The sequence below is a fragment of the Micropterus dolomieu genome, linkage group LG13, assembly GCF_021292245.1.
Source record: "Micropterus dolomieu isolate WLL.071019.BEF.003 ecotype Adirondacks linkage group LG13, ASM2129224v1, whole genome shotgun sequence".
Lineage (NCBI taxonomy): Eukaryota > Metazoa > Chordata > Actinopteri > Centrarchiformes > Centrarchidae > Micropterus > Micropterus dolomieu.
In genome coordinates, this window is record NC_060162.1 from 23350091 (window position 1) to 23376950 (window position 26860).

Here is a 26860-nt window from a genome sequence, read left to right on the forward strand (position 1 = left end):
TTGTAGTGCAAAACATTGAAGACGATCTTTATTGTTCACAGTTAAACACAAGCCACTGCTTTAAGAACTTCCTTTTTTGCCATTTTGTCCCAGATTCTCCAGCTTCGGCCAGAGTACTGGTTTCTTCAGTTTGTGCTGATTGTACCTTCTGTCTTGGTTTGCTTTAGTTACTACGGTTGGCATTTAAAGTGGATTGTTGAACATGCTTTAGATAGCGAGGCAAAAGGAAGTGACAGCAGGAGTTCCCAGTGGACAACAGGATTTATACGACTTTCAAAACCAGAATTTACTTCTAATACTTCGAAGAAAAAAGGTAACTTTGTGTTTATTAGACCTGCTCAAGGGAACCTGATTGGACACCATGTTTTTGGTTTTGTTTCCCACGCTGTACCAGCTGAATGTACATGCAACATGAGAAACAACACTTCTGTTTAGAGATGTTTGAATCCAGAACACAAATGTTTTGCATGACACTTCAAAATTATCAGGTGGTCGTCTTGGAATAGGACAGATTTTTATAGCTTGGGCTTGTGTCACTTGCCAGGTCTGATTCAAATTTAGAATATATTCTTGTGAGGACCCTTCATGGCTGAATAAATAAACAAATAAAAAGGTATGACAGAATGTGGAATTCATAAAAATGCATAACATTTCATCAGTTTCTAAATTTCATACACTTTCCTCATTGCATCACTTACACACTCACACATTGCAAACAAAACACTTTCTCCTTCAGACCTATTTTGGACAAAAACTCAGTGGAGTATGGAAATGTTTCCAGTTCAGTCCAGCAATGACAAGGTCGCCCTTCAAGGTTTCCCCAGAACAAACCAAACATCTCTATCACATCTGATCACCTCAACCGCTTTGATATAACACTCGCTCAACATGTACACAAATATCAAAAACATATTTCAGTCCACAGTCAATGCCAAAGCATACCTAACAGATAATCATGATAAATGTAGCTTTTCTGGTGTTTTTTTCAATATCCGTTTTGATAAGAACCGGTAGTGTACATACTCTCAATACATCTAAATTACACACAAAAAAAACATTTTCTCACTTAGCTCCAGTGGTATCGACTAGAGCAGATGGTTTAGGTTTTATTTGTTCATGTTTTGAGATTCCTGCCTCCATAGGCAACACAATGGAGGTGAAATGAACTTTATATGGGGCGCTCACAGCATTTAAAAATTACATTTACAACAGTAACTTGTCCCCGTTACTCTTTTCAAAGGGACAATTTCTTCAGTAGAATGTAGTTTCGATGAAAACTTATCAGAAATGCCTGCGGTTTATCCAAGTAACTGTGGGACTGTGTCAGAAGGCAATTTGCTGCAGAATTGTTTTTTTTTTTAAACTAATATGAAAATGCTGTGAGCACCTCAAACGTATTTGCAATCACTTCCATTGTGTTGACAGAAAAATTTGGACAAATTAAAGCTAAACTAGCCAAGTGGGAAAATGTACATTTTTGTAGTTTGGGTGAACTACCCCTTTAAATGTCAGTCTCACATCCTGTCGGCACATCTTTGACAATCATTGTCTCCTAACCAAATTCATAGGTCTGACATCTCCACTGGTAACAACACATCGACTTTTTATCCTTAAAACCGTGTCAATATTCTTCATGGGAATGAATCAGTATGAAAAAGAAAAGCAGAAAAACACTGGGGGAAATCCTGTTGTCCACTCAGAGGAATGGTACATATAACACTGAATTCCAAAGATTTGCTGACATGGTACTCTTTCGCTGATTGGTAGCTCTTCTCTGTCATTAAACTTCAGTCTCTCCTCCTCCGCCCCGGCTCAGTTCTGTGTCTCTTAACTGTGCTCGTGATGTGTTTCATTGTAGTCCATGATCTTTAGCTGCTGCTGCCGGGGACGCCCCGACCCCGCCTGACCCCGCCCTCCACCAGGCCCTGCCCCTACCTTCCTGCGGGGGCTTTCCTGGCTGGAGGCCCGCTGCTTGGGCTCAGAGGGGGGCTCCTTAATGGGCACAGTGACAGGAGTAGCGCGGGCAGGGGCTAGGGGCGGAGTCGGAACGGGGAAAGGCGCAGGGCCAACGGGGACAATATAACCTGGGGAGGGCGGCTCCACGCACAGCTCAGTCTTCAGGCCGTGGGCAAGGCCGGCCAGGCGCGGCGGAGGTTGCTCCTCGTCACATTGGCTCTCACTCTTGTTGCGGAACAGCTCACGCGCCCTCATGCCCAGGAAGCTCTTAGCGCTGGGGTAGGAGCCCACGGTGAGTGGCGCGTCGGTGGGAGGCAGGGGTGCGAGTGGGTTGGTGTGGGGACAGGACAGGGAGGGCTCCACCAGCAGGGGTGGGGCCAGGTCCTGGCTGCCGTTGAAGGACTTGGCTGTTGTCTTGGAAGAGTTGCTCGCCTTTGGTTGCCCTGGCGATAAAGTGCTGCCGTTGCCATGAGGGCAGTCGTGCGGTGGTCTACTGTGCGCCTCCTCGTCGGTGTGACTTTTACTTGGTCCATCTGGCACCATGACACTGCGGGGGACAAAAACATTCACACATTTAAAGAAAAACCAAGTACCAAGAAAAGTACAGGTAGTTTTGGTTTTGTAACACCTGATAAACCAGAGCTTTGGTTTATCAGGTGTTGCTTCTTAGCATCCGGTGCATACGAGACACCCGAACCTGATACAAGTTGCGTTACTATGATCTTCTTTGTGAAAAACCGAAGGTTTACTACTAGAAAGTGCACTAAGTGCGTTAAAAATATCAGATGTGACATCTAAAGCAATTTGCTGATTGGAGTGCTATTATTAATGCAGTATAATGTAACGAAAAAAGAAGGAAGTATTAAGTGCCAATAAGACAAAAACAACAAAAATGTCTACCTGACTCCAAATGACCAAATGTGCACGTGCATAATCTAAGACAGAGGTTTTCAAGGGGGGGGTCCAAACAGTTTCAGGGGAGGCTCAGTGAATGGAAGTGAAACAGTATTACATTACTTATCAAAAGCAGATCACATATCCTACGTGTGTGATGTGGTTAAAGACGGTGTCTAGAGATACAGTAGTTTTGGGGAACTGGTTTTAGTTTTTTCCTACTTTATCAGAGTCAGAAATTAATAAATGCCTTAGGACAGACCTTTGTTTCTTAAATATATTTGGTGTAGTCTGAAGTTATGTCAATCAGCAATATCTTCGCTAAACTGCTGAGTGTCTATTGAATCAAATAAAATAATCATGATCCTATAGGCACCCAGGAATTGAGCTAAGCAAGTAAACTAAGGGGGAGTTGGGAGGGCACCTTCTCCCAAGCTTTGTCTGTGGAGAGGCCCACAGTCTCATCTAAGATATATCTGAGGGGTCAAGACAGAAAATGAGGAAAATAACATGCAAAGAAATTTCTGACTCCTCTCTGATTTTTATTACATAGAGTAATAGTGAATAGTTTTACATCTCAAGGCATCTAAAACGTAGTAATAAAATGGGTGAAATGCTCGCAACATATAGACATACAGTAACCAACTGTCACAGTAGAAGCTGAAAAGAGAGCTCTGATCCTGACCTGGAGTTGGCATGAGTGTGTGGGTCAGTTCTGCCCCCTTGTGGTGAACTGGCGGCGGTACTGGCAGGAGTCTCCATCTCCACTCTGCTGTACAGTTGCAGGAGTTCTGTCTGCAGCAGCTGAGTGATTCTCCTCTGAGCCCTATACCTGCTGTCTGAGGCGTGCAGCTCCGCCCTGCAAAGACAGAGACGGGACAGTGGGAAGGAAAAAGCATGGAAAAGGTGAACATGAGCACAACTGAAATAGAGTGAAGGGGAAAAAATACAGAGTGAAGATGTGACCTTAATACAAACAAAATTATGTGATGCCGTTTCAAGTGTTTCTTTTTTTTTTTTTTTTCATTCCAAGCTTATTGTGAGGACTTGGAGGTTCTTGCTCACTTTGCTTGACATTTTACATCCTCGAGGAACTTTTTCTGCTCTGCGATGAGGTGTTCCTTCTTGGAGAGGTGCGTCTCGAGCTCGGAGACTCTCTGCTGCGCTGCCTCCAGTTTCTGACCCTGAACCAGCAGGCTCTGCCTCAGCGTCTCTACCTCTTTCCCGTAAGACACCTGCAGCATCTGGGCCTCCTGGGTGGTGGGTCCATTGTCCACAGAGGCACAAAGAGCGGGACAGAACAAGAAGCGGAAGAGACAGTGAAAAATGTGGAGCATTTTTATTATTTTAATTTTAGCCATGTGAGAACAGCTTGTTCTTCTCATGGTAGTTCTATGATGTCTTTTTCATTTTTGCATTACTATTATTTCTAATCTTCTATTTATATTTACAGTTAATGTCATTTTCTTCCATTATCCACAGTACTTGTGTATTTAGTTAACATAGGTCTACAAAAAAAGTGAAGCTCTGTACATCAACACAGAGTGTCAAATGTGGCTCGGCACTGTAAGCAACTTAACCCACAGAATAGCAAGCTAACACGGTCGTCATCAAGCGGATAATTTGGTACCTTCTCCCTTAAGAAAGGCAGCTGGAGATTCACATGAAGCAAAAAGGGGAAAAGCTTGCAGAATAACTGTTCTGGAGCCGAAAGCTGAGCCGCACCTTTAGGGGGTAGTTTACAATATTATTAATTATTATATAAACTGTATGTTACTTATGGTAATGGTCATATTATAGCTGGATGTTTTACTCTCTGCCTCCATTAACTGGGCTACTCTCGATACTAAAACAAAACGATGCACTACGATGGAATAAATAGGCCTCTTCCTGATCATAACTAACTAAGATGTGCATGTCTCAGAGGAAACAACAAACAAACATTGACGATTTTTCGGTTATCAAAATACTTGCTGATTGATCGTTTCAGCACTACATGAGAAGACCAACAAAAACATATCATCATTGAAGCTGGTAAATAATAGCATCAAATGCCAGAAGTGAAAAAACGCTAGATGGTTAGTGAATTTTAACACACCAAAACCAAGTCAGGCTTTGTTGAGGGTACAACACACAAATGTGCTCTTTAGATTTATTTTCCATGTCAGGTAACCTGTTTGCAGAGTTTATTATTGACATAATAAAAAAAAAAAATAACTTGCAATTATTATTATTTTTAATCAAATACAATTAAAACCTTCTGACTACAGTGAAGTCTCTCCTCATAGGTATAACCATGACATATCTAGATAAATTATGTTACAGCGAAGCTACAACCGCAAGCAGCAGACAGTTTGACTTGACGCCCAACAAACCCAATTAGTGTCCCTTTTTTCACCTCAGTGCATCGTCTCCGCAGTTCTCTGCATCTGTCTCACACTCACACTTCCTTCCACCATACCTTTGTATTATCGGCGCCTGCGTGGTGTAACTCCTGCATGGACAGCTTATGTGCCTCCCCAAGGAGCAGCAGCTGCTTGTTCAGGAAGCTCATCTGCTGCTGGGTGCTCTCACTGTTGCTCAGCTGAAGGACACGCGAGACAAACAATGATGACGGAAGGCAGAACAAACAATTACGCTACATATCAAACATGTCCAGAAATATCGGGGAACACATCAACAATAAACACGACAGAAGTAGCCATTAATGACTTCGCTGAGTCCGTCGAAAGATTCAACAAGCTGCTGCAAGAGAGCCGTGCAAATATTTTGGTAAACACATCGCATCAACAAATGCGACTCTATGACAGAAGTTCACTTTGTGGTCATCTTAAGAGACCACCACACCATAGGATAGGTAACTTCATTCTGTTGAAATATCACAATTAAGAACCTTTATTCAACTGTGTGGATTCAGCCCATTTCCTGAATCAGCTCTTTGTTTGTGAGGATTTTGGTTCAGTCTGGGTCAGAGGAGAGAAACAGACCTCAGATAAACCCCAGGAGGCAGAAAAACACCCAGACCCCCTGTGCTGCTGACCCAAAAATAGAGAGGGAGAGACAACATCTCCAAGGCAACAGAGCCCTGGGACAGTCTACAGAGAGGTGGCAGGACGAGGACGGGGGCATGTGTTGTTCACTCTCCAAGGCCAACCCAATTGCCCGCCAGCCCGCTCGCTGTCCTGCCGAGCTCCTCTATTTAGGAAAGCAGGAGTTAAAATTTTGGTTTCCATTTTACACTGGATTAGCCTGAAGGGCAACAACCAAACAATCCATGTAGAAGACTTTTTGGCAGGACTTGGCTTGAAAAAAAAAATTAATTAAAAAAAATAAAAATCATACCACACAGGAAATATCAGCTGGCTGTTATAACAGGGCAGAAACACCAAACCAATCCTTCAACTTTCTGTCAAGTGATATTATATGCTAATAATATACTACTTATTAAACCTGATTTAGTTTAATGCATAAGAATCAAAAGAAATTAAAATCATTTTGGTGTAGTATGAGGCACAATCAAAATATAAGGCAAAACGAGAAAGAACTGGAAATGTCGGGCCAAAAAAGACACCGCCAAAATGTTCTTGTAATGAAACATTTTTCAACAGAAACCTGAATACCGTAATACTACAATTAAAAGCAGAGTCCCAATTAGAAACCTGGTTTGGTTTTTATAGATTTATAAAACATCTTGAAGCCCACCAGGTTGCCTGCTTTAGCTTGTTTGAAGCTGCTTAGATGAAAATTTTAATGTTTAAACTTCAGTATGGACATGCTACACATGGTCAGATCGAATAGATTCTCCAAAATTCAATTGTTCCTTTCATTTTTACGGGAACGGGTCTTTGTAATTATGTATTTTCACAGTCTTTTACTTCAACAGTTTTGCAATAAACTCACTTTCTTGACATACAAAATTATCATTTAAATTGACAACCGTGTATTTCAGGGCACAATTCGTGCTGTACAAATTAAATTGCTCCGTTGGGACAAAGCCCCATTCCCTTAACATATGTCTGAAACAGGCTTTTCATTATGTTCTGTCACAACCCAAAACTGGGAAAATTATTTGTTGAATCAGACCATGGCTCAGGTATTTCTTTACCTTGATAGTCATCTGGTTGAGGAGATGACCAGTGCGGCAGATTTTATTGTTGGCCCTCTGAAGCTCCGCCTCCAGTTCATCCATCCTTTTCTGACACTCCTGCAGCTTACTCTGGAGACACAAAACACAACCAGATTCAAAAAGTGACTACAGCAGACAAATGTACTGTATAATCATGTAAAGTTTATGGATAAAATGCATACATCGGTGTATACCTTTGAATGTCTGTAGATCTGTGAATCACTGTGAGTGTGTGTGTGTGTGTGTACCTGGAGCTCCTGGTTCTTGGTGTAGTAGTCGTCTCGTCCCTGCTGCAGCTGTCTGATCTGACTGTGCAGTCTGGTCACCACCGTCTCCCGGTCGTCCCACAGCTGCCTGTACCGCTGCTGCTCCACCTGCAGACTCTCCCTCAGAGACACGATGTCCACGCTCTGCAGGTTCAGCTGATCCTTCTGCGAGTACACACACAGGTGCACAAGTTGAACACAAAGTGTACAGGTGTTTCTAAATGTCTCTTAGAATGTTTTAAGGCAGTTTGTGTCATTTTTTCTCTCAAAAACCTCAGCTGGTCTCTTGTGGGTGGGCATACACACAGACATCTTTCACGACAAAGCTATGCAACATTTTCAAAAGATTTGCAGAAAATGTAATATTCTTTTAGCTGGTTGCTGCAGTGTTCCTCCTCTTTGTTTACATATCATTCCTGGAGACAAAACAGCTTTCAAGGCTTCTTTGTAACCATCACTTGTTGAAATCCGGTCTGTCAGCTGCAAACAACACAATTTCAGTTACATTTTCTCTGTTACGTGCTGCAGATGATCCTCGACTGATTTGACAGCTGGAGTTATAAAATGCTACAAGTGCCTCAGGGATCAGTGGATATCTCTGAAGAATGTAGATGTGTTTTCTCCTCTCATTGTGTTCAAATAGCAAACAGGGCCCGCTGGTTGTTGAGGGATCAAACCTGTGAGCCTCTGGTTACAGGACAGACCTTTCATTGTCCTGTGGTGCTGCACCTCAGTAAACAAATCTACACTGTGCTTTTGTTACTTTTTTTAAATACAGTTTTTGCTTCTAGCACTTCAAAGTGCTTAAACAGGGCTAATCTGTGATAATGATCACACGCAAACTTGCCATAGCGTTGTTCTGCTCCTCCAGTGCAGTGGCGTTGATGATGCGTCGGAGGAGGCGTCGGTTGCGGACGGCGTGCTGCTCCCTCTTGTAGCGCTCGTACAGCAGCTGGTTGTGCAGCAGGAGCAGCTGGCTGCGCAGTGTGTGCAACTCGTCTAGCGGAGCGGAGCCTGGGGAGGCCACGGTAGTACTAATGTAATTAACACGGCCACACACACACAAACTGCTAGAAATGAGCTTAATTATTATTTAAGAGTGGAACAGCAGAGTAGCACAGGTAATAGCTGTGATTGTGCCAAGTAATGCTTTTTTGAACTTTACAAGAGGAACATTTACTGATCAGTCACACATTGACAAGAAAATATAGAGTATAGACCTCTGTTTGGAATCAAAACTCAACCTACTTTGTTATTACTGACCAAAATGTGACTCAAGCACCACTAAGTATCAAGTACAGAAAGCATTTCACCCTCTGGACATATTCATTATCTTGTTTGTTTATTCTTTGATCAAATTGTTCCTGATATAAATTCAAAAATTGCCAATTTCAGACAATTTTATTCAGGCAGAGTTCTTAAACAGCTGCTGGCCTTTAGACATTAAACTTTTGGGAACATGTGCTTCTACTATTCATTCCTGGATCTGGACCTTAAACTAATCACTTGATCCTGGACTCATGGCCCAGTGAAACAGGCTAACAGGACTGAAAACATTCCCTTACTAGAAGTAACAGGACAGAGACGTCCGTTGACTACTAGGCAGCACCACTGCTTGATACATCTGGGTGGTAGTTACTTAAGGTCAGTAGTGTTATTAATCCACATTCACCTAAAAAGATTTTATAGACAAGTGACCTGATGGCTACAACTCTGATTGGTTGACTTTAAGGCTGCTCTTTACCCAGTTAATCACATTATTAAATATATTTAAAATATGAAAAATTTAGTATGCTTCCATCCCTACAATTAGACATCATAACTCTGGATACTGAGCTTCACCTGTTAAGATGTATGAAGGGGAAAAGGAGAAGAAAAAAGAACATTCTCTTGAGAATTTGATCCAAGACCTTAAACCTCCTCCAGTTCACGACGGTCAGTCACAAGTGCTAAGTTAAGTTTTATTTTAGAAGCGAACGGAACTCTGATCGGCCAACAAGGGGAGACGATTTAATTCCAGAGTTGTAATCACAAGTTGGCAGAGAGTTTTGCCACAAACATTTTGTTGTGAACTGCAGCTGGAGAAAATTAGATCATACAGGGAGGTAAATAAAGGGTGAAGAAACCTCTAAATGGTCAGGTTCTGTCTGACTGTGGGAACTTTGTTCAACGGAGGTTTATCAAAACATACAAATTCCCTGTCTGGCTGGGTAACATTTTAATATGCGGTTCCTGTCTCAGAGCTCGTGACAAATCACTAGTCATGCCTAAGTAATGCTCCATCTGCAGTCTCTATAATAGCTTCTTTTATCCGTGTACGACTGTGTGCTGGTCTGAGTGTTTTACCTCCAAAGTGCGTCCAGTCAGCTGACTTACTTGGCAAAGGTAATCTGTAAAAGGAGAGAATGGAAAAAAAAAAAAAACCATTTTGTTGAGGAGAAAACAAAAACAGTACCAATAACCATTTAATTGTGTATAGATGTGTTAAACAGTTTGTGTATTAACATGTTGCACACATTTCACTGATGTCAGTTGAAATCTAAAACATAAATACATCTCAAACCAGGTTTGTCCTGTGTACCACCATCACTGCTAGAAGTTTGGATGAAAGGTGTGGAAAGCACAGGTTAACACACGATACTATGATGAGACACACACACATATACACCAGCTAGCCCAAAATACCCCTCCCTCCAAAAAAACTCCTTCAAAAAACAAGACTGAAACACATGCTTTTCTTTAGATATTTTTAAGGCTGTTAGCGTCACACCATGTTGTCCATGTTGCCCACCCCTACAAGTGACCATATCATAATAAATTGCCTTATTGTTTGTTTTTTTTTTGTCTCAGCCCTACTTTGGTGTCAGTTTCGGCAGTCTGTGTTTGGCACCGGTGAAGACATTAAAATGTGGGGGTGATGGGCCACTGAAATGAGCGATACCAGATTGTTGTGTGCCCAGCTCTAACTTTGCGGACACTGTCTCTGCTGTTGTATTATTGGCTTGGAGGACTCATGGCTCACTGTGTTTGTGCGGGGGAGTGTGGGGAGAAAGAAAGGGGGCGGCGGATTCTGAACAATGTCATACTTGTTCTCAACTTCCTATTCGGCAGCAGTAATAGACTGGAAACAGCCCAGGCAGGCTCTGCACAGTGACTACAGAAAACACACTCCTGAGTTCCCTCAGTATGATCAATGTGAGTGAACACACTGAAAGGACTGCAGAGCACTCAAACAGCAATAACCTCCTTCATGGCTGCACAATCCTCTACGTGTTATTGTTAATCTACGTATATCTGCCATAATGCAATCCTTGGTTTTGAAAAATACCTAGCACCTTTCCATTAGGCAGCATTCAGTTCAAATCCATTGGTGTGGTGCGGCAGTGTGGGTGTTTGTTTGTGCTTTAGAACATAACTGCTGTGAAACAATCAGAAAATAACATTTTATTTCTCTGATTCACCAGCGCTCCCCTCTCCTCATTCACTCTCTAGGTCTCTCCCTCCCTCTCTCTCAAACAAATAAACACAAACTAAAAGAAAGCTTCTTGGTATCACTGCTTCTCAGCAAAAACTGCAAGCCAGACACAGATGTTGAAGGTGGCTACACAAAATAAACAAAGCAAGGACACAAGTGGGAGAGTATAACAGTTTGGTCCATGAACTCAACCTGGCTAGCGCCTGGTTTCACTGTGGAGAACTGTGGCCGGATTGTGTGTAAGAGGCATTTACAGGCGGTTTGTGTCAAACAGGCCACACCTAGAAGAATTTTGGAATCTGTATGAAATAAAAAAATCATATTCTTGTGTGTGCTTTTGCTGAAGGTTGAAAAAGGAGCAAAGTCAAACTGTGCAGATATGAAGCTAGCCCCTTACCTCTTGAGCACTTTATCATGGGCGTCGCTCCCCTGCTGAACAAGGCGATCCAGCACCTCCAGTGGTGAAGCAGACACTACCCCTTCCTCCTCCCCGTCCTCCAACCCCTCCTCCCACTGCGACAGCCTCTCCATCGCCACCTTGTGCACCGCCTGCGACGTCTTCTGGCCCACGAAGAGCGAGGCTGCCCTGGGTAGAGCCAGGTCAAAAAACGACTCGTAGGGCACCGTGGCCGGGGTCTTGCTGCACGGACTCGGGGAGAACATCCCAAACTTGCCAACCTCGTCGTCCGGGGCGGAGGGGCTCCGGTGCAGGTGGTGATCGATGGGGGTGAAACCTGACTGGAAGGACCAGGACTGCTCGAGGCCGAGGGCTGAACTCCTGACGTCTCCTCCTCCTCCTCTTTCACTCCCAACACCACCGGTACTTGCAGTGTTTTCCCCTTTGTCTGGCATTGATACAACATGGTGAGAGTCCCGAACGGGGCCTCTAGACTCTGTGTTGGAGGGGGTATTGTCTTGTGCCTGACAGCCAGTCAGCGTCTCAGTGGTGTGATAGAAAGGGGAGTCGAAGCCCCTCAGGCCTGACAGCTCCTGCTTGTCCTCAGTGATCTTCAGCAGCTCCTCGGTGATGGCAGCTGCAACAGAAACGACATACGGAGGATTGTGGTGGAGTTAAACCTGCATGTATGCTCTGAATGTCAATGTCTGCACTTAGATATTTCTGCAGCATGTGCCAAGTACCTGCTATCCCTCACAGAAAAACTGAGGTTTCAGGGCTTCCGTTTCTTCCCCAAAGAGAACGTAAATGTTTAAATCAAAGCGGCTAGCTTTAGCAGCAGCGCTTGTGCCATTTGGAAGATATTAACCAAAAAGATTCACAGTACTGTAGGTGCATTTATTTTCACATGCGGCTCAAGTGGGATTTAAACCAATAACTGTGCAGAGCTAGCTGAACATACAGGGATATAAACAGGGATGTGTTAGCATCCTGGATATTTAGTCAAAGACCATGAGCTCAAGCTCATTTAGCTCAACAGGAAAATGAATATACATATTGAAAGATGTGATCCAATTCAAAAGTTTTTGCTTCAGTTAACCAGAAATACTGTACTGACTGACTCTGCTATGAAACATGTAGGAGTTTGTTGAAGTTGTTAATCACAGGAAAATGTATGATCTCCATAAAACAGGTTCCAAGGACAGATGTAGGCCTTATGTTGTGGCAAATGTTTGAATAGTTTAAAGTCCCCAAAGAATGAATTTGTACTGATTTGGGACTCCCACCACACATTTTTATTTCCTTTCTTTTGCCTCCCTTTTTTATTTGATGTTAATGTGTTGTGCTTTTACACTGTAAGCATAGCCTAGTCATTTTCTATGTTGTAGTTATTAATTATCTGCTAAATTCATTTTCATTGATTATTTTTTTTTTTACTACAACTGGTACATGCTCTGGATGAGGCATGCAAACACAACACAGTCATACACATGCACACCTTCCTTTGCCACACATAAAAAGCATTCAAGAGTATAACACGCTAAGCCAACTTATTTCTGAACACGGCACAAGGTAGTTTTACTCCTGCTTTATTGAGGTTCTACCGCCTGCTAAAAGAGAAATAATAAATTAATTTCAGGGGGTTTATTTTGTCTTGCAGCGACTGTCTCATGCACGGCATAATTTGCATTTGGTGGATTATTTTAAAGAAGACACCCATGCTGAGTCACATACCGACCGGATCTGGTTCTATGATCTATAATGAGTCGATACTCACCCTCTTCCCTCTCTTTCCCTGTTCTCAGCTGGAGCTCCAGCTCCTGTTTCTTCATGAAGACAGACAGCTCCGTCAAAGTCATAGAGATGTTCTCAGCAGCTCCTGCAACAGATGAGGAAATGTGTGCATCAGCTGTTGGTATGATGTCAGAAAAATAGCGTTTCCAAAAAGCCAAAAGATCAAAACTGAAAATACACCTCTATGGTTATTTTAGGGAAAGACAGTCAGAAGTTTGCAACCCATTTAGATTTAGACTGATGATCCAAATTATATAACACTTGGCATCACAAATAGAGGTCGGACAGAGTTTAAATTACATTCAGTGTAACGGAGTCCAGGAAGGACCCTCTTATATTGCAGCAGTTCTTTCCGTCAATGTTTAACACCTGAGTGGATCAAAGCATCTGTTCTGATCACGTGGTACATCATAATCATCATCACAGAAGGAAAATGTGTGTTTGCGGCACAGAGAGCGTGAGTTGTGAACTGCAGTACAAGTAACATTAATTACTGCCCTTTTTAACTACGGCTGTAAGTTAATTCTGGCTCATCATGCGCTGGTGTTCTCTCTGGATTGAAAATCAATCATAGTTTCCTAGGGGTTCATTTCGGACCCGGTACAAAATTCAGAACCTATGAAGAACTTTGTTTTTTTTTTTAAATGATAATAAATCAAAGTAATGTGACTCATCACAACGAACCTCTGTTTGTGACCCCTTCTGCGCTCTTCTCTGTGTCTTTGACTGGTTCTTGTCTCACCAGTGCCGGCTTAATGCTTTCTCCTTGTCGACGATCCTGGAAAGTCACACAGTTGCAAATCAGTGGTTTGGCTCCAACTATTTATGTTTCTAAGAGTATTTACGTGCTCTTCATGTTGTATTGTGGGATTATAGACTTGCACGGCAGGCTTATTTAAGACTCTTATTCTTTACCTATTTGAATGCAAGTGAAATCACAGACTTAAACCACATTTGATCAATCAATTTGTCTCCTGTTGTCAAGGAAGTGAGTTTTCACAATGATAGCAGTAGTAGTAGTACAACGTTTTAGAATTGGCTGGCATATTTGCCGCAGATGTTTGGAGAGCCAGAATCCTGGTTCTACTGCTGCCATGAAATTTAGAAAAACAGCATACTACTGGAGATGAATAATCACAATCCACCTATTGCCCTTTAGCAATCCTGAAAATATTACTGAAAAGTAAGGATTTTGATGAAGGTATTAATTAAATCCACATGCAGACAACTGCCCATCATAAACTCACTGATGGGTAAATTTGTAAACGAGGACACATTTTTAAAATGGAGGACAGAGCCTACCTTTCTTGGTGGACTAGACTGGACTGTGTTAGATGGCAAGGAGATTATGGGGAAGTCATCTGATAGGGTCGGAGGCGGGGAAGAGGTGGCAGGAGTGCTGGAGGCAGGCGTTCCTTTCCCCCCTGCTCGAGTCAAAACAAACAGGGTTCAGCAGAAAAGAAAACTCCAGAGCGTCAATCAGTTAAAATGTAAAAAAAATAAAATAAAAACAAACTCTGACAGCACAGTTGAAATATACTGTAATCATAAATGGTGACCTGATGTGCAGTGGAAGCGGCTGGGAAGGTGTGAGGCACTGTGGGAGAGCTCCAAGTTAGGCGACATGCCCCTGGAGGAAGGGGGCGTAGCCATGCCACACAACGAGGAGGGGCTCCACAGCGGGTCCTTCCCCCCGCAGGAAGAGTTGAGTTCACAGGTGGAGTTCTGCAAAGGAATCGAGACCAAGCAGCAAAATTATTATCACAGATCTGACAGAGAAATCATCACAACACAGATGCAAGCTGCAAAGTCAATGTGTTGCCAAACTTCTATGATATTTAAAGGAGTTGTTTGACATTTAGAGAAATACCCTTTCTATCTTTCTTGCAGGAAGTTAGATGATGTCTGTACAGAAAATGAAATTACAGCCTGCAGCCGGTTAGCCTAGCTTGGCATAAAGACTGGAAATAGCTAGGGCTGGACCCAAATATTCGAATATTCGACCGCTGGGTACACATTCGATTTCCAATTATGAGATTCAATTATTTTTTTTCGCACACCTGACCTCCGCCGACAGCAGCGAGCGTAACACTCCAGTTCACATCAAAGAGAAAACGAAATGAAGCCCTCAGCTGTGTGGGAGCACTTTAAATTGAGTGACTGCAGTAGTGTGGAAGTTATAGTGTTTATTAATTTTACAAGTGCTTAATTTCATTACAGATCAAAAATATATATATCATCTCTGTAAAGCACTTTGGTAACCTTGTTGTTTTTTTAAATTGTGCTATATAAATAAATTGGATTGGATAAATCAGTATCAAACTGTAGGCTGGAAACAAAAAGCAACAAAATGAGCACATTTAAATAGGCCTAATTTTATTATGCCGATTGTAGAAGAGGAGCATTTTGTCGCCATTATTAAAATAAAAAGTGAATTTTGCATTATTACAACGTGTTAAATTTAGTTCCGCTACCAGAAACACCGCTCATCCCGTGCGCTCTACGTCTGGATCCCCACTCGGCTAAACTATTCCCTTCTCTTAATTACTATCAAAGCGTCGAAGCTCCAAAAATGACATTCGGGCTAGCTATAGAAACAGCTAGAGTAGCTCTGTCTAAAGGTAACAAAATCGCTCACTTATCACCAACCACACAACCACAACCGACTGTTCAATAACAATTTACATACGGATTAATAAAGTGAGCTACAACATCTTAATGTCTTAATGCTCTTTCCCTGTTTCCAGTCTTTATGCTAAGCTAACTGTAATTTCATATTAAACAGACATATTTCCCAAAATGTCAAACTATTCTTTTAAGTCTGACTTGCTGCTCTTATTAGCACAGCACAAAACCACTCCTGCTAAAAGTACTCAATCCACCAGAAAATTTTGAACAAATGTCTAAGTGTGATTATGTCGCCTGAAGTTGCAATTGTGATTTGATTTGCCATTGCAATTTTTTCATAATTATTCTCATTTCTATTGAAAAACAACAGATTAAACTATTTTTGCTGGGATCTGCACCAAACAAAGATGTTTTCTTAAGTCTCTAGAATATGATGTGTAGGCCAGGACATCTCTGCAGGACAATATTTAATTTTAAAACTGTATTTTGACACACAATTTGCCTTTAACAAATATTTCACCCCCTGCGATTTGAAAATTGCAGTAGGCCAGACTGCAATTCCAAGAAAATTTTTATTAATTATTCAGCCCTAAAATCCACAAATGAATTTTGGTGAACTGACCCTTTAAGAAATGGGTTGCTATAGTGACCCAAAATCCACAAATACCAATGCTGCTGATGTTTTGATACTCAAATTTCAACACATTTTATATGCGAGTTTCAAAACATCTACAGCAACCTGGAAGGAAGTTGTGGTATTTTTACAAAATCAAGATGAATTGGTCTAAAAATCCTAAATTGCACAATAATTAATCTAGCTTGTAGGCCAAGAGCCAGAATTAACAGGATTTCATAGCAGATAGGGGCCAACTCACAAGAGACAAAAACCACCTCTGCTAAAAAAAATATGCGCACACTTTTTATTAAATATGAAACATTAACCTTCAGAGAAAAAGAGCAGCAAATGCCATATACTGCACAATAACACACAATAACTGTAGGTAGTATTACATTAAGTATCTACTAACTTAACCGATCATGAGATGAGATGCGTGAAGATCTGGGTGGCTCATAGCCTCTGTCATTCCTTTAGACATACAGATCTGAATCCATGACCTGCTCTGACCTCACTTCAGTGAAGGACAAAAAAAATGCATGCGTTGCTTTTGGGATCAGATTATTATAATTGAGGATTATTACCGCAACACAAACATGAGCCACTTAAAAATGCTTGTTTTTCCTAAAATGGCGGGTCTCCCATGTTTTCCAGATTTCCGTCTGTCTGGGTTGGAGGAAGTGTAACGCTGAAACAAATCCTCAGGCAGACCCCAGGAAAAACACCCAGGACCCTCCCTTGTGTGGCTGACCCAATAATAGAAAGGGAGAGACAGCATCGCCATGACAAATAGCCCTAGGGAGTGTCTACAGAGAGGTGGCAGGGCGAGGATGGGGGGCACGTGTTGTAATTCCTGAAGCTTGACCCGGCTGTCTGCCAGCCTGCTCATTTTGAGGACTCAAAAACTGTCTGTCCACTCGCTTCCTCTCCACAGCTTTAAAAAAAATAAAATAAAAAAAAATAAAAATAATGCAGGGTAGTCGTTGCTCGGATTGAGGGCATTGAGTGTTTTCTGGAGGAAAGCAATCAACTCACTACATTTGACAGGTGATATATGGAGTGTAAACATCACAACACCGCGTGTACGAGAGCTAGCAGCAAACAGAAGCTTAACGACGTTGTGGCTCTGGTGTTATGGATGATCTTACCTGCCGTCTGGAGGTCTGTGGGCTGCGGTAGGAGGACTGGGTCCCTGAGAAGGGGGGCAAGGACAGGGGCGGGGGTGGCGGCTGCCGTGGTGTCGAGAACGGGGTCGAAGAAGAGCTTCCTGTTGTCGAGAAGACAAACAGTCTGATCAATCACTCTCCAAATGAAAACAACACACCGTCTTTTTCTGCTCTTTTGGACATCACTGGTTGGTGTTTGTCCTTTAAACCAGTTAGAAAAAACAATGTTTAATGTCTACAAACACTCAGGGTCTCACTGAAGAGAGGCATTTCTCCAACTCCAGTAACATCCATCATCATGAAAAGTCAGTTAAGCTGTAGTTCCCTTTATGATACTCACAAAAACAAATGCTATGTATAAAAATTATATATAGTAGATGGGTGGATAAATAAGTCATAGAAATAAAACTACTTTACATGCTGCGGATGAAATAAGGAGTCTCACAGCCTTAGGGAAGAAGCTGCTCTGGAGACTGGAGACAATATTCTACTCTGTACCAGTTAATCTGGCTTTCATGGATTGTTTTTACAGGATACTGGAACATAAACTCATAACTGAAGTATCACAACACATGGGCACAAATAGTGTTACATGTCCCATATTATGCAAAATCCACTTTTCATGAGAAAATACATCCTCTCTTTCATTCCTGCTCAGCCTTTCAGTAAATGTTAGTGCAAATACACCGTTTGAAACTAGCTCCATTCTTGACGTCCTTCAGCACAGTAGGCGGGCCCACCCACTGACCATGTCCTGAATACACTGCTATCAGCCCCGCTGTCCAGCACAACACCAAGTGCTCGTTCCATTGCTGAGCTAGAGCTGGAGGTTGTTCAGCATGTCTCGCAGGAAGTGCTTTAGCGATCATGAAGGAATGGTAAATATTTTCTGGTTTTCCCTCTGATGTCCTCCGGCTGCTCTGCCTCAACTCTCTGTGATTTATGGAGTTTTCTGCACAGATCCCATTTAGACCAAGGTATTTATCCCATTATTATCTCTGGGGGTACTCAATCATTGTGGGTAAATCAACAAGAAAAAACGCTTTCCGGCAGTTAAGGACTTTTTTATGAGTTTTGCAGTAGGTGTTTAACTTCACCCAGAAACAGACATTCCCGTCTGGTTATATTATCCCTACATGTTACTTGATGATTTTTAGAGGAAAATCTAGTATATCATAAAATGTATTGCTATTGTGGTATATGATGACATATACCATGATAAAGGAATTAATACATACTGCCCACTCTTAGAGTATGCTTTCCCAGATGAGAGGTGTTTATGCTACAATACACATGTAACATCTTTAATGTGGCCCTTAACATTTCAAACACTCCCCAGATGTCAGATACTGATTTACTAGCTGAGAACGTTCCAGGAGAACTGAGTTTTCATTTTTGATAGTGTAATAGATTTTATTAACGTCATGATAAACATGATATCGAAGGAGCCCAAAAGAAATCCTGTTTAATGATGATGACGCTTTTTACTGATTGCAACTTCCTGTCATTACACTACATTCTGCTGTCGTCTTTCTGTCATATCATGTTAAGGATGTTAAGAGTTGACTAATAAAAATATAAACCTGCAGCATTCCCTTCTTGTTTCTAGTGACTTATTAATAACTGATTCATTTTGCACTTGCTGCACAGGGTCAGCCAATTTTGACTAAACACAACACACCAAAGATATGCTCAAAGTAGTTTAGAAGCTTCTCCATCGCATAGGTTTTTTTTTGTTTGTTTGTTTTTTTTTTTTACACAAGAGAGCAACTTTATTTTTATTTTTCAATAAAAATAAAGTTCTTAAAAATAAAGTTCTAAAATAAATTCTCAGTAACTAAGTTTCATATGTGTGAAGGGTTTTCTGACCGTAGCTGCTGTGTAGGTCTGTGTAGGGGCTGGAAGTGCAGTCTTGTGGTCGCAGGTGGATTTGGGGGTAAAAGTTCTCAGGCATGGTAGCATAGCCCTCCTCAAAGGATGCCTCTTTGGGGTCTAGAGACACTTTGGCACATTCGATGACGATATCATGGATTTCATACTTTTTCCACCTACAGCAAAGCATGGCACAATTAGTCAAAGCGACGCAGTAGACAGTAGAAAGGATGAAAAAACACTGAATTGTTCCTTTGCCAGGCAGAGCAGTATGAGACTTACCTGGTGGGGTCAAGCTCGTGGTCCTTGGTTCCTGTCACCAGTTCCGGGTGAATACGAACATGTTCGAGCATCGGCTGAATGGAAGGTTGAACACAAAATTTATATTAGTAATAATTTGGTGATAAAAACTCTGCTGATGAGCACAGCGGCGGGGATCACTTCCTCACCTTTACTACTTCGTCAAACGTTTCCATGTTCTCCTTCATGCTGTAATGGGAGCGCAGGTAGGACACGAAGTTGCACGGGTACATGCCATAAAGACGGTGGAAGAGTGAATAGACGCTGGCGTGCAGGTGGATTAGGTAAACCTCTGAAACATGCCCTGAAGGTGCAGAAAAAAAAGAAAGAAAGAAAAGCACAAACTTGATCTCAAAATTCAACCCAGACTTCCTCCACAAATTCTGGCGCTCCAGTTAAATGCCTAGATGGCTGTGAGTGCAGACATCCATTCAGAAGCCTATGAGTGGTTGACGCTTTGATTAATGAGATTTAAATGATACAGTAAACACAATGTTTAAGATGCCAAAAAAGTCGCTTTTTTAAAATGCCAATTCACTCTCAGAATATTAATGGACATTTCTATATCAATATACTGTATATCATTATATGGCAAAAGTGTGTGAAATGTTACTTTGCTTTACTACATGTTAGTATGGGAGTAATTAACACCCTTTTATGTGTACACATACACACATGTTGCATAGACATTTTTTGTGAGACATGACAGGAGGCCCCTACCGGGATTCTTCAGGTTCCAAGATGCCAGGCGGCCGAAGATGTCGAAATACTCCCACAGGTGTTGTTTCCCAGCTTGAGGGATCATGGGCAGCAAAGTGATCAGCACCAGCACTCCGGTTATCAGCACCACTACGTCCGTATCCGTCTTGTGAGGGAATTGGGACAAACAATATTCACGTTAATGATTAAGTCAGAGATTCAAAGGCTTAAAGAAAGAGGACTGAATTCACCAGCCCACAAGAGGCCAAGCTCAAGACCAGCGTTCGGACAGATAGGAGAAAGGAAAGAAACACAAAGAAGGGGGAGAGAGAGATAAAAGAGGCTGAAGATCCAAAACCAAAACAGCTGGAATGGAGTTTACAGTGGTTTTGACAAAGCTTACAGTATTCTCATCAACAGGACAAACGTGGACTATAGTACTAGACTTAACATATTCATTAAAACTTTGATTTTTAAGTTCAACAGAGTCAGACTGTTCAATATCAGCAGGAAGGGGGCACGATAGGAAAAGGCCCTGCAGCCAGCTGACTTCTTTTTAACTCTCAGGACAAACAGGAGCCCTGTGTTCTGAGAGAAAAGATTACTGTTAAATATGTGGGCTGAAAGTTGCTGAGACACAACTCTTTCTAGTACTGAAGGAATATTAGAAAGACTAGTGCTAGAATAGAAGGTTAGTGACTGGTTGATAATTATCCACAGACCTTGCACCAAGGCGAGCTCTCCTAAACAGAGGTTTAACCACAGCAGCCTTACAGCCAGTGGGAACAGTGCCTGGAAATCTAGGATTGTGTTTATCGTTACTGATGATGCGTGAGAAATATGCTGCAATACACGCAGAGGGGTAGAAAACTTAGTTTTGATTTACATCGTGCGACTTCCATTCTCCTAGGGGCCTGCTTTCGAGCAAGTGTTTCTTCAGTAAACCGTTTACAGTCGCAGCTACAATTTTCCACAGGTCATGTCGCTGCAGCAGACCCAGGGCCACAGGCAATCCTTCAGCAATTTTGTAGTTGATGGACTATTATGGCAAGAGGTATATACATCTGCACCAGCATTACAAGGACAGGCTAGTGTTGCTTCAGATTTAATAAGAAAGTGACCTGGCATCAAGGATGTGAAAGGAGAGCGAAGAAACCTCTATCCCAGGACTCAAGTCAAGGTCCATGCACAAACAGTGAAACAAAAAGTATCAAGGAGTGACAGAAAGGCTTGACCTTAAGAAGATCGAAGCCTGTATTCTGGTGAACGTTAATGTCACCAAAATTTAAAAGCAGAATGAGTAACAAGGTCTGAGATAAATCCTCCAAATTCGTCTAAAAGTTGGGAATAAGCACCGGACCAGAAGGTGGCATTATCGGAGTCTAAAGCCTAGACAAAGAAAGTTATAATTGATGGAGATGGTTTTAATATAAGAGCCTAAAATGAGATGAATTTAATATCAACTTTGGAGGTTAAATTGATAACAGAAATTTACATCTCCAGAATGTTTTTTTATTCTCCATTTTGTACAAATCATGAACAATATAAAATCCTCTTGACTCAACTTTAGATTATCCACTGAAAATGTTACAGCCAAGTTCATGCTGTATTCATGGTCCCTTAAATTATCAACATTTCTCTGTACAGCTGACATCATGGTGGGAGAAAATGTCAGGGTTATATTTGTACGTATTTTAGTGTGTAACTTTGGATGGTGGTGTTTTCTTTTCACTTTCCTTTTTCAGCAAGAGTCTATAACTGTGCTTAGGCACAATGGTACTTTGAGCTTAAGGCTAACACCAGCATGCTAACATAGGCACACTGACAAGGTTAACATGCTGATCTTTAGCAGGAAAGATTTATACCATGATCACTACCTTAAGTGTAGAGTGTTACCATTCTAACAACGGCATTCGGTTTTCAGTTGTTTGGTTAAAGTGAAATTTTGACCTGATGACTGTCCTAGATAAAAAGGGAGAGGATCACCAAAATTCATCCTGATGGGGACATGAATGTGTGCACCAATGTTCATGGAAATCTATCCAATAGCTGTCGAGACATTTCGGTCTGAACCAGAGCAGCAACAGACCATCACTGCCATGCCTGGTTCTCCGCCGCCTGCATGGCTAAAAACCTAATCTAATCGAGAGTTTAATCAACAAATATTTAAGCAGCAACATTGCAAACCTCACCAGTTTGAGTAGACAAGCATGCAGTGTTTCTCCGAGCAGCACTGACTAATCAACAACATACCACATCAAACTTGTAAGGAATTGGTGGTTTCGGTTCAACAACAAACTGCTGGACAGCATTAAATCTTCGGCCTGTAAAAACTCCTATAATAACTTTACAAATCCTACACAGAATCATCCTCAGGGATCAGTGCAGATGAAGTAGCTGTTAATAGATCAGCCTACAGCGTTTTATAGCGCCAACACTTTGAAAACTAAACACAAATATAAACATCAAGCAGCTGGATGAGAACTCTCGATTCCACATCCATCCACACAAACACATTGCCTTCACAAGGAGATTTCCTTGTTTTCACTGGATCGTTACCTTTAGACATTTGAGCAGTGAGACCAGCAGAGGGTATCGGGCGATCTTGTGGATCCAGGACGGTTGCTTGCGCACTACATGGCCGAGCAGGGTGAGGGTGGGCAGCCGGCAGGCCTGTTTGGTCATGCACTCGTTCATCTTGTCCAAAAGGTGCTGCGATGGAGGGGGAAGTGAGGGACAGCAGGGTTAGCTCTGTATTAGGGATGCACCGAATTGAAAATTCTTGTAACGCGTGATAAATTTATACTTTCAGTTTATATAATCCAATTAATCTTATTTCCATACAGTTTAGACACCTTATTTTGAAAGACGGACGTTGTGACATGTGTATCCTCGCGCTAAATTCATAATGTCCGACCCGATTTAATAAATAATGTTGTATGTGGTTCTCGTATCTCATAACATGAAGACCTCACAGCCTCTCTTCAGGTAGGACTCTCATACTGCAACACTTGTCTTTGTAAAGAGAGAAAATGACAGGATAACATCGCTAACCTGCCTGTCAGCTCGCACTGGGCCGTTTCAGTGGATTTACCATAAAGACTTGAATACGTGTGCACTCCAAATTTAAGTGCGGCTAGCTTAATTGCCTTCTCAGAAAGGAGCGACAGAAACACTCAAAGCGGTCCAGACTGTTTGTTGTCTTTTCTAAGAAGTCAGCCACTGATGGAGTGGATGTGTAAGGAGACAGTTCAGCAGAACAGTGTCTGCAAACAGTGACTTTTGCGTCTTTCTGGGACACTTTAAAATGCTTCCACACTGCCAACAAGTCAACGTAATTGTTCGGTTAAATGTTTTGACTTATTAGGTCGAACACCAAAAGTGATTTTTTTTTGCTATTTTCGGCCGATTAATTTCGGTGGCCGAACATTTGGTGCATCCCTACTCTGTATTTTAAAACACAATCAGATAGCTAGAGTTTTTTATTATTAATTAAAAGTTAGTGGAAACTTTATTTTTCTACATCTATATATAGATATGCACATGATGAATTGTGCCGAGTATTTTAAGTTACGCTAAACATCAAATTACAGCTACAAATCACCAATGTGATTGTGTTCTGACCTTTAGTCCAGGCATCAGGATGGTTTGGGTTCTTTGTTAGATATGTAATAAAAAAAGGTCACAGAAATAATGATCCTTAATAAATACAATTAATTGGACCTTAAAAGCCTACACTACAAAAAATCCATGTCTTCATTTTATATGGAAAAACGCAAATACAAACATCAACATGGAAGCAATTGATGGCAACTCACAAAACCAATGCGTATTTTCGAGCTTGGCCAATGGCAAGCTTTGACAGCTGTTTTTGTTGGCGCACTCAGATCGAAATTAATTTCCTTTTCATTTCTTTGTGAAACATGGCGAGACACATTCATAACTGGCATGAAATTGACCCACCACCTTCACTTTGTGCAAAGTTCAATCTGATTGAACTCAAACATGCGATATTCTGAGGCTCTCCAGCCAGTGTCATAGAGGAAGAGGGATTTTCCTCTCTTTGAGGAAATATAGCTTGTTTATATTCTTGTTTTATAACTGCAGGGCGACACAATACAAGCAGCTTAAAAAAAGCTGCAGTCAAAATGGCTTGTTAAGGGTCAATGGTGCAAATTCTCATGTCAAAGTTCACCAAAGTCTATGTCGAACATTTGCACTGATTAATTTTGCCTCCTAGAGCAGATCCTCATGTCGATTCCATAGGAATGAACTGATCTCACCAGAAAATCTTATGCATTAAAGTTAACCTATCTCACCTTATCGTGTGGCTCTCTGACTGAGGAGAGAATATGCACAGCCTGGCCAGAGTTTGTTTCCAAAAAGTAATCCACCAGCCCGTTCAGCAGCATGGACCCACGCTCTTCAAGGAAAACAGGAAGGATAATTTGAATGAGTAGTAGGCATGGTAAAAAGCACATTACTAAAGTAATCTGGTGTGATATTAACACACTGGCCAAACCTATCAGTAAAGTTAAATTCCCCAAAGTTCCCCAGAAAGCCGAACACGCACAGTTAAACCACGGTGATGTTAAACAAGCCAAGCGGCCCTACCAGTGCTGAGCTGCTCGTTGATGAGGACTCTGATCTCTTCTAGCTGGTGGAGGTCTGAGGTCTCCAGGAGCGGGAGGAGGTCCCCCATGTTGGGCTGCTCCCTGGCCATGGTGGTGGCAGTGCTAGGGGTGGAGGCAGCGTCTCTCTCACAGTGTCCGTCCCTGCCTGCCTGGAGGACTCCTGGGGCCACCCACCAATACAGTCTCCAGGCACCTCTGCATCACACCAAGACAAATTCATAAACACTTCCCCGAATTAGAGCTCTGATCTAGGATTAGTGGTCACTTGACAATACCAACTCAGTACTGAGAAGCAGGGTTTGTGCCAAAGGCTTTTCTTCAAAGTTGACAAAAAGGAAATGTTGTCCATATTAATGAGGTAACTGGTAAAATGGACAAATTTACTAAAGAATAATGGCTCTAAATAATAAAATTAACAACATGTGTGGTGAGATGTCATCCTTTCAGTGGCATGTGTCCATTACATCCATCAGCACAGACATTAAGTCAATATTTTTCAGCATATGATGGTTTTAATACATTTATAAACAATGCTTTTATAAATACTTACTCTCGCAAATTTCACTGTTACTAAATTATGTCTTTGCCCAATTAAATTCTTAACCTCATTGATGAATTCCATTATATTTTCTTTAGTATTAGTTTATTAATCAAGTCCCATTTTCTGTATAATTATTGTAAACAGACATTTATGGTGTAGTTATTAGTGCCAATGGTGGAACCATAACAATCCTAGGACTGTTTTCATGACTCAACAGTATTATAGCTTTATGATGTGATACTTTGAGAAATATAAGCAGCAATAAGCAGCAGCACCCGCCAATTGCAGGTGGATTTTCCGTTTGCCAAATGTTATACAGTCTATGGTTGAAAGGCTACCCGCCACGTTGGCGGGTAAATATATTCGGCATTTAGCCTAATATCTACTTGATGGTAATTAGCAGCATTCTGGTGTCTTCTTTAAGTTTGTATTTGAAATAATACCTTATTAGATCAATTAAAAGGACGGAAACAAATGTATATGTGACACAAAAGGCAATTTAGTAAAAAATCCAGAAAAAAATGGCCAGTGGATTTTTTCATCTAACAGCCACCTTGGCAGGTGAGCCAAAATTTCCACCCCTGTGCACTTGCCTCTTCCTCATTACTACATTTGCCCTTAAGCAAAGCCCCTAATCCCCAACAGATAAAGCTGTGGTTGTACTGGGAAACGTGAATGTGTGTAACTGTGTGAGTGTGTACAGGATGTTTGTGAACAGCATGGTTGAGAAAAAAAAGCTTTGAAACTTAGATAAATAAAAGGTTAAAGCCGCAAAAACAGATATGTTTTTGGCCACTTGGAGGCAGCAGAAACAGCTAGCGGGCACAACACTGACTTTTCACCACCTTTGGCCAGGTGGTTTTATGCTCATATTCAGGTTCAAAATCCTATTTAGGGGTTGTACCAGAACAGGTTTACATGGTTCAATTAAAAATAAACGAGCTGTTTTCAAGCGGTTCAGAGCAGAGTTTTCTGTAGGAGATGGGAACTCTCTTTGGGCTTTTTCACTTTGCAAACCTATTACATGCACAAAAAAGATATACAGTGGGGGAAATAAGTATTTGACCCCTTGCTGATTTTGCAGGTTTGCCCACTTACAAAGAACGCAACGATCTATAATTTTAATCATATGTACATTCTAACAGTGAAAGACAGAATCCCAAAGAAAATTCCAGAAAATCACATCATATGAATTTATAAAAATTGATAACCATCTGATGAGGAAAAACAAGTATTTGACCCCCTGGACAAACAGCATGTTAATATTTTGTAGAAAAGCCATTATTGGCCAGCACAGATGTCAAACGGTTTTTATAGTTGGTGACAAGGTTTGTGCACATTTCGGCAGGGATGTTGGCCCACTCCTCCCTGCAGACAGCCTCCAAATCATTCAGGTTCCGAGGTTGTCGCCTGGCAACTCAAATTTTAAGCTCCCTCCAAAGATTTTCAATTGGATTCAGGTCTGGAGACTGGCTAGGCCACTCCAGAACCTTGAT

General features: G+C 41.6%; 1 protein-coding gene across 1 annotated transcript; it reads right to left on the reverse strand.

Moving 5' to 3' along the window:
* On the reverse strand, positions 1-25018 carry tsc1b (TSC complex subunit 1b). The gene is made up of 21 exons (XM_046066347.1): positions 24804-25018; positions 24509-24612; positions 22749-22901; positions 20211-20355; positions 19640-19794; positions 19473-19546; positions 19188-19366; positions 17301-17419; positions 14468-14633; positions 14211-14332; positions 13593-13686; positions 12892-12993; positions 11115-11751; positions 9589-9632; positions 8090-8256; positions 7225-7407; positions 6956-7066; positions 5312-5434; positions 3916-4103; positions 3536-3709; positions 1-2503 (listed from the first exon to the last, which is right to left on the reverse strand). The coding sequence occupies exons 1-21, from the start codon at positions 24910-24912 to the stop codon at positions 1828-1830; spliced, it is 3825 nt and encodes a 1274-aa protein (XP_045922303.1). The 5' UTR covers positions 24913-25018; the 3' UTR covers positions 1-1827.
* Positions 25019-26860: the final 1842 nt, after the last annotated feature.